Here is an 8445-nt window from a genome sequence, read left to right on the forward strand (position 1 = left end):
TCGAATGGTTTACCCGTTCAACTGTCTGGATCAGTAGTTTGTTGACCGGATAAATGACCGGTTCCTGAGTCGAACGGTTTAATCGCTTGGGTCAGGTTCATGCCCAACTACTGAGCTAATGGGTCATCGACTGGTCAATTGTGGATTGATATTCATTGATGCAGACCTAATAAATGATGGATATGATAGAATTTTCTCAATTTTCCTACTGTGCTATCAATATGCCCAAATATCTATAATGAGTTGCCCTCCCTTCAATCACCATGTCTCTCCATGTATGGAAGATCTGGACCCACCAGTTGGGTGAAAAAAGCTTGAAGATGGTCCTCTTACAACATGTCAAGTGTAGCAATGCATCCTTTCCTTCTTATTTCATTATTTGCTCTACATATACCATCTAAGTTCTAATATGCCCCTACATACAAGAAATTAGAAAGAAAAGAAAATCACCTTCAATTTCTCAAATATAAACCAAAATTCTTGATGACCTAGTGCAAGTTATAAAGACCCATGAAGGGCATGAGCACAGACCCAATCCACAGATTCCCATCCTTCTCCTCGACCTCACTAATTAACCTCAAAGTCCTCCCTTGACTATCTTCTAACACCTCAACAACTCGCCCTTCCTCATCTAGCTTTATAGCAGTAGCATGAACTTTCCATCCAATTAGCACTAAATGCAGCTTCCTAAAACTCAGAGGGAGCTTCAGCAAAGCCTTCCCAACCCAACAATTTGACACAGCCCAACCTGAAAGCAGTCCCTTCTTAGAGTGCAAAGCAACCCAGAACTCCCCCTTGGAATTCCTCCGAATGTTGTCCGGGAAGCCCGGTAGCTCGGCGAAGACATCATGGGTTCCTGCTTTAGGCCCTTGAAGCCAAAACCTGAGGACTCTACAGTTGGTCGTCTCAGCAACTAGCACAAAGGAACGATCCTTGCTCAGTGCCACACCATTTGCAAAGGCAAGGCCTCTTAGCAACACCTTCACCTCATTTCTTGACCTATCATACTTCATCAACCTCCCTGTCTTGTCCCCACTTAAAATCACTGATATAAACTGCCTGAGGAATGGATTTATTAGGTTTATCATTAATCCAGAAACTCTATTATAGAAATGGGTATTATATTGGAGAAGAGAAACTGGCCTGAGGAATGGATCTACTATATATATATATATATATATATAGAATTTGTGCTTGTGAAATTACCTTCTCTGAAACTTTGTGCTTGTATCAGTGAAATAAATCACATCTTCATGCTCGTCAATGTCCAAATCATTGGTGAAGGTTAAGGGCTCACCTTCAGCCTCTGTGATCAACCGAGTGGCTAACCCTCCAGCTGGTCCTACTCTGTGAAACCCAAGATAGGAATCTGCTATATAGAGGTCTCCAGTGGTCGGATGGAACCGTATTCCTAATGGCCTCCCACATACATGCTCCATGTGGGGTGCCTGTGGCTGGACACAGTCTTTCCTGTTCCATGGAAACTATATATATATGAGAGAGAGAGAGTAGTACTTAATCAATTAAGAGAATAGGAATTAGTAGTTCTCTGACCTTTGGGGAGAGGTGACTGCAAATTCAGTCCATCCTTGGCCTTCTCCTTGCCATTTGAGAATCCGGCCATCAGCCACGCCAGTGTATGGACCCTCTCCATTGGGATCAAAGGCGAGACTCTCCGGCCCAACTGCTCCGACCAGTGGAATTACCTGGGCATCTGGGAGCTTATCAAGGGATCCAGGAATAAGGGGTGGTGTAAATAGATGGATTGGGTCGAGAGCGAAGAAGATGGAGAGGATTGCGAGAGTGGTTGCAGTCAGAATGAGCCTTGAATTCATGGCGTCCGTGAAAGGCCGCTTGAACAATGGAACCAAAAGCAAACAGATAAGAAAGTTGAAGATAGAGCCAATCTTGAAGAGTCTAAGATAATAAAATAATTGCTTGATTAGTGGGAAATAAAAATTACTGTTGATTTGAGTGTGTGCAGTCCAGCTGAAATTCCCATCAACTCATACATATAGTAAAAACTCTGCACAATCCAACTGTACATTGGGAATATCTCCCATTGTAGATGTGTGGCTGGACCTTCATGGTGCCATGTAAAGAAGACACTGGTTCCTGACCTTCATGGTGCCATGTAAAGAAGACATGGGTGGACCAATTCATGTAGATCAAGATCTAAGGTTATAGATATTAAAAGTAGGGATGTCAGTAGATTGAGTTACGTGGTAAGTTCACATTGACTCGATCTTATTGGTCTGGGTCGGGAAACCTTTAATTGGGTTAGGGATTCAGGCAAATTTGACCCGATCTTATTGGCTACTCAGTCACTCACGAAATCGTACGAGTTTTTTATAACCTCTATAGCCTTAATAATTGAATATAGATTTACTATTTATGGGTCGGGTCGAATTGGGTTCGGTTGATCATTTTGTTTACTCAGATTAGGGTTTGTGTTTGAATTGACTTCGTGCCAGGTTCCGTAATAAACCCGACTCTTTGACATTGGAGTGATTAAAGCAATGTCCTGAAAACTATTCGGAATTGGAACCACTTTGGCCACCGATTTTCAGACCTGCCGTTCAGCCATCCGATCTGAATGGCTGAACAGTCAGTTGTAATTTAAAACAATTTAAAACAGAAAAGGGCCAAAAATCATTGTTCGTGTCAAATTAGTCGATGAATTGACAGCTCAGGTTAGTGGGTTGTCAAATAAATCGACAATTTTTGGCAAAAGACTGGATTAGGGGTGAAAAAAAATGATTTTTCAGGCCAAATGGTCTAATTGTCCAGATCAACAACAGCTTAAAAACCATGGATTAAAGCATAAGACGTTGGAATTTACTAGTACTTTGCGTTGGTTGAAAATTTGAGATTATCTTCCTGAAAAGGATTAGGTAACAAATCAACAAACTAACAGTTGAAAGATTAGGTAAGTCTCTACTATATTTTCAGATCCACCATTCAATGGGTTTACTTAAGAAGTTCTCCATGGCAAGAAATGCTGCTCACATGATCGTATCTCTCTTCCTTGGATGCTCTGTTGTTCACAGATGAGTCCAGAGTTGAGAATGTCTATTCCATCAGTAGTAGTAGGTGAAACTGTGAAACCATCAGGATAACCACAAGTTTGGAATTGGAATCTACTCTTTACACAGGGCGCCTCACAACAATCTCACAGGTACATCTAACGGCGCATTGAAAATATTTCCCCTAAATAATAATACATAAGTATTGTACGGTGGGATGTGCCCGTGAGATCGGTGTGAGGAGAAGTTTGAGGGCTCGTCTTGGTCCATATGAGCTGTAGGCTCTGACCATTACTTTTGGGCATTGGTGGACGCTTTTCCCATTGTTTGAAGATGCTAGTTCCAAGTTCCAACATCGTGACTCGTGAGGGCTAATGTGAAGAGGACTTCCTTCCTTTTCTCTTGTTTTTTCTAACTTTCACTTATCCCAACTTTTCGATACTTGAAAAGAAACCGCTGTCACATTTGCCACTAAAAAGTTAATGGTATTTTGCAATATATAATGAAAGTTCAGCTTTGATGTATTTAAAAAAATTAATGGTATCAAATACTAATAAAATAATAATAATAAAGTATAATAAAATAATAATTATATTTTCATAAAGTATTAATACAATAATAAATAGATTAATGCAAAATTGAAAATTTTTTTTATTTGATTAATTTTGACTCCAATTTTAAATGAATCAAACAATAATAATGGGAATCTGATTCTAATTTTTAATAGAATCAAGTTATAGGCGTTAGGAATAGATGATTCTGATTCCGGTTCTGATTCTTAATGATTCTAATTTCGATTTTGATCATATCTGTGAATCAAATAGACCCTAAAAAATTAGATGTGAGTTCTAAACTCAATTCGCCCTACCCTTGGGGAGGGTTTTGCATTTTTATGATCGGAGAAGGTTTGGATTCTCGAAACCCAACCTGCTATGGGTTTTGGGGTGAATACTGATTGGGAGGTTTAGGAAGATAAATTGGGTTTAGAATTTTCAAAACCCGCCCCATTACCATCCCTAAATTCAGATATAAGACAGTCTTACATTGGTTTATATTTCACAAAGTCTACATTGACATTTGACATTTAAGAAGACGTGAATCAAAGATATCATTAGATGGCTTTTTGCTGCACGGTGCAATGGATGCGCATTCTCCCTCTGTTCAACTCAATTCTTTGAATGAGAGAATTCAAAAATATCTTGGATCTCTTGTAAGCAAACTCTGCGTACAAGGCATCAAACCACAAATCAGAACTCACACATGTCTATTAAATTCATAGGGAAATGTTCCCACTATGTGATTTTATGTCTGAGATCTTGTTACCAAAAATAGGCCCATCCCTTCGGCTTGGGCTTGTGTCCAAAACAGCATACTTGACTTTATTTTGGCTTGAGCTCAGGCATTCTCAAAAATGCTTAACCTGAGCCCAAGCCCAACCTGATAATATACTATATAACAAAAAATATATTTTATATTAGAAGAAATGTATAATATGTTCTTTTCTTTGTCCATCTTCTCTTTTCTTAAGCCATTATGAGATCTTTCATTGTATTTTGGTTTTGAGTTCTTTTAATATAAATAAATCAGTTTTGTTATTGAGTAAGAAAAGAAAAAAAAATTCTTTTTCCTAATTTCCTATCTGGGCTTTAGTCTTTATGTGACAGTTGGATTTGAGCTCGAGCTCAAGATCCAGGCCCGATGGTCAGGCTGGGCCTAAGCTCATGCCTAAATGTGTTATGTTAAAATAGAGAAAAAAGCTCGACCTGAACCCGGTCCAGCTTGACCCCAAAACAGGTGTAATTCAAATTGAATTGTTGGTAGATTTTCTTTTAAGGCAAAAGCGATAAACAGTAAAAACCAAACATCAAAGTTAAACCGTTGGTGGGTTATGAGATGAATGATTTTCTTTTTAACATGTGAAAATTAGTTAATAGAGTAGACGGGTTGGTCAAGTGTAGTTTTGTCATCTATATCTATGTGTTAAATTTAGACTTGCCATGCCAACATGCATCTCCTTTCTCTCCTACTATTTATATATTTTGTGTTTTTTTTTGAATTTTTATTTTTAAAATTGAACAAAATAATTCAAGTAGCCATTCAACTTTAAGTCTTTAAGACTTTTATCTCTTTTTAGGGGTGAGCATTATTCAGTTAAAACTGAAATACCGAACCGAAAATTTTGTCTTCGGTTTTTTGGTTTTTATGTAATTTGGTTCAGTTAGTTCGGTTTTTAGGAATTTCAGTTTTCAGAATTAAAAATGTGGTTAACCGAAAAAGTTGAATTAATTGATATATATATATATATATATTAAATTTGATTTTTAACCAAAATAACCGAAAACTGAACTGAAAATTTCGGTTTTGGTTCAATTTTTCATCTTCTTATTTTGGTTTTAAACCGAATAAACCAAAGGCTTGCCCACCCCTATGACTATTCTCATTAATTCACCATTAACTCCCTTCCTTTTCTTATTAGTTCCTTTAATTATCTCTTCTCATTAATCATTCCATTAACTCTCTTTCCTCCAATAACTTATTCCACTAATTATTTCTTATCTCAAATATTCCATTAAATTGCTTAAAATTCATTTACTCTTTTTTCCTTTATCTTTTTCTTTTTCCTTTTTCTTTTTATTTTATCCTCTCTCCTCTCCTTATTAATCTAAGTGATGTTTAGAACCAATGTGGTTTACTAAGAGGTGTTTTTTGAGAAAACGACATTGCATTGGAATTCCGTTTTTTTATAAATGCTTTTTTTTTTCTATTTTCTATCATTGTTGTTGTTGCTAGATAGGCATTTTTTAATGCCATGTCAGTGTATAGTTGCTAGCAATAGTAAAAATGAGAAAACACCCAAAGGGGTGCTTTCTCATACCACACATTTCCGGATTTCCAATGCATGGTATGAGAAAATGCTTTAAAAAAATGCATAAACAAACATCAGGCATTATTTGAGAAAGAAATAGATTTCAGATGTGGCACTGTTTTCAAAGAAATGATATAAATAAATAACAATTTAAAAATTAGTTAATTCACACTCTCTATTCAGATGGATCCCGGGATTAAACCTTTTACAAACTTTTTTCATAAAATAGTAGTATATAACATATAAATATATTTTGCAAAGTCAGATTTCAAACAGAAGTAAAATAATAGTATATAACATATATATATATATATATATATATATATATATATATTTATATAATATATATGTATTTCATAAAATAGTAGTATATAACATATAAATATATGGAGGCCAATTTTGAAACTGATATTGAGCGTGAACTACCACTCTAGGAGCTGCATTTTAATGGTCTCCATATCAGGTATGATTAGTTTTAATTTGGATTTCAACTCTGGTTCGGCCAACCACTAAACCTGGTTTGACCATGTAAAATCTAATATCTAACCCTTCAAACAGTGGTATCAAAGCACTAGGTTTAGTTCTTGGGCTAAACCAAATCAGATTTGAAAGAAAGATCAAATGGGCATGAGCTTGTCTAGCCAATTTGACTTAGTGAGCATATTGTCTGAGAATTCAATTCTCAAATTGGGGCCAATGATTTGAAAATTTAATCTTTATATTTTCTGGTATTATCTAGAACTGTTCTGTGGTGAATTCTTGAATTCTTGGCCTGAAAGTGTGATGGAGATTGAATTCTTTATTGGTGGCAAGTTTAATGCACACCATGCGATATTGATCTATTGGTCTATAATTGGTTTTTTTATTTTTAGAAAAGATGTATTAGGGTTTTTCATGATGTAAGCATTAGAAAAATTAGGGTTTTTTCCTTTTGTTTACATTGGAGAGCTTGCTAGAGATCACGGAAAATGATGGAGAAAGAGATTGATGTGGAGAGAGCAAATTGATGGTTTCTTGCATTTTGTCCAGATTAAATTTGGACTATCACACTTTTAGCCCTAGTTGTTTTATTATCGTATATTATTGATTATTTGCTAATATGATTGTAAATCATACTTGGGAATTTCATATCATAATCTTTGTGAATTGATGCATGTTTTGGGCACTAAACCCTAGGCCGATTTGACATAGTTTTGGTCCACCTTACATAGGCCAAACCTAGGGTTTGTTGGAGACCGTTAACAGTCACTTAGATCATTGATTAATTGGTCAATTTTAGACCTAGGCAAGTGGTTTGATGGGACATTGCATGAACTAATTTGGCCCACACTTGTGAAACCTAGTTGGGTTTAGATTAAAGCAAGATAAGTGCATATCAACACGAATTGCTAGATGGGTCGAACTGCTTCTTGCAATTGGGCTCTTATACTAAGAAAAAATTTATTGGATGAATGGGTCTAATAATGGGTTAATAATGTGTTAATATAAATGCATCTGGGTTTTGCAAGATTTAAGTTGATTCTTGATCAATTATGTATAATGTGCTATGATGATGTGATTTGAATGTGGCCAATTAGTGCTTGTCCCTTGCAAAGACTTTACATGGATCTCTATGCCCATCATGGTTGAATGCACATCATTGCCATGGCTTCCATGGATCATTGAATGATCTCCCTCTTAATTGACCATTCTCTTGTTTCTTCTCCAAAGAGGGAACCTTGTGGGAACCTTAACCCATTTAGGGCCCACTTAAACCTGACTTTGTGAAAGTTATTGGGAGCCACTATGGTAAGACCTAAAACCAACATGGGGACTGATATAATTATCCCCCCATCAATGATATAAGTGTTAGATGATAGGGAATATCATAAGATTACATCTCTAAAGGCCTTCCGTCATTAGCATGAAAATAGGCTGAATTGGTGGGCAATGCACCATAAAATTGGTCTATCTATTCCATTGATGCAATCAGTTGAATTGCTTCATTGGATGAAAGGAGCGCCATAGACTTGTGGAAGGGGCCTATCCTAAAATTGAAAACTCTTTCATAGTACCTTGGGGCTTCCAATATGATAGGTCAACACTTACCGATTAGAAAGGTTTAAATTAAAATGGCTATGAACCTTGCCTAACAGAGGCCAAAAGGAAAGCTCATGAGACTTGGGTGGATTCATGATCCTTCATAGAAAGTGATGGGTTTATGTAGCTGAAACAATTGACCTATGCACTTATGTGATTTCTCACATTTCTAGAGATACGGATAATATCTCCATCCCTGATATAGAGGAAAATCTTAGAGATGAACAATAATTTCTCCATTCTACAGTACATAATGTCTTAGAGACATGAATAATGTTTCCATTCTACGGTACATAATATGAAATAATAATTAGGTCATTGACTAATTACTTATTCCATTTGTCAGAAATGGTACATAGATCATTCGCTAAACTACAAGATGATAACAAACTCAAGGGACCGAACTACATAGACTGGATCCAGAACCTTAACCTAGTGTTTACATCTAAAAAGTTGCACAAAATTGCCAACAAT

At 36.3% G+C, this 8445-nt stretch overlaps 1 protein-coding gene across 1 annotated transcript; it reads right to left on the bottom strand.

Moving 5' to 3' along the window:
- Positions 1-344: 344 nt before the first annotated feature.
- Positions 345-2166, bottom strand: LOC104606048 (protein STRICTOSIDINE SYNTHASE-LIKE 10-like). The gene is made up of 4 exons (XM_010271080.3): positions 1964-2166; positions 1555-1853; positions 1207-1470; positions 345-1059 (listed from the first exon to the last, which is right to left on the bottom strand). The coding sequence occupies exons 1-4, from the start codon at positions 2045-2047 to the stop codon at positions 489-491; spliced, it is 1218 nt and encodes a 405-aa protein (XP_010269382.2). The 5' UTR covers positions 2048-2166; the 3' UTR covers positions 345-488.
- Positions 2167-8445: the final 6279 nt, after the last annotated feature.

The sequence above is a fragment of the Nelumbo nucifera genome, chromosome 2 (assembly GCF_055504915.1).
Source record: "Nelumbo nucifera cultivar China Antique chromosome 2, China Antique-T2T, whole genome shotgun sequence".
Lineage (NCBI taxonomy): Eukaryota > Viridiplantae > Streptophyta > Magnoliopsida > Proteales > Nelumbonaceae > Nelumbo > Nelumbo nucifera.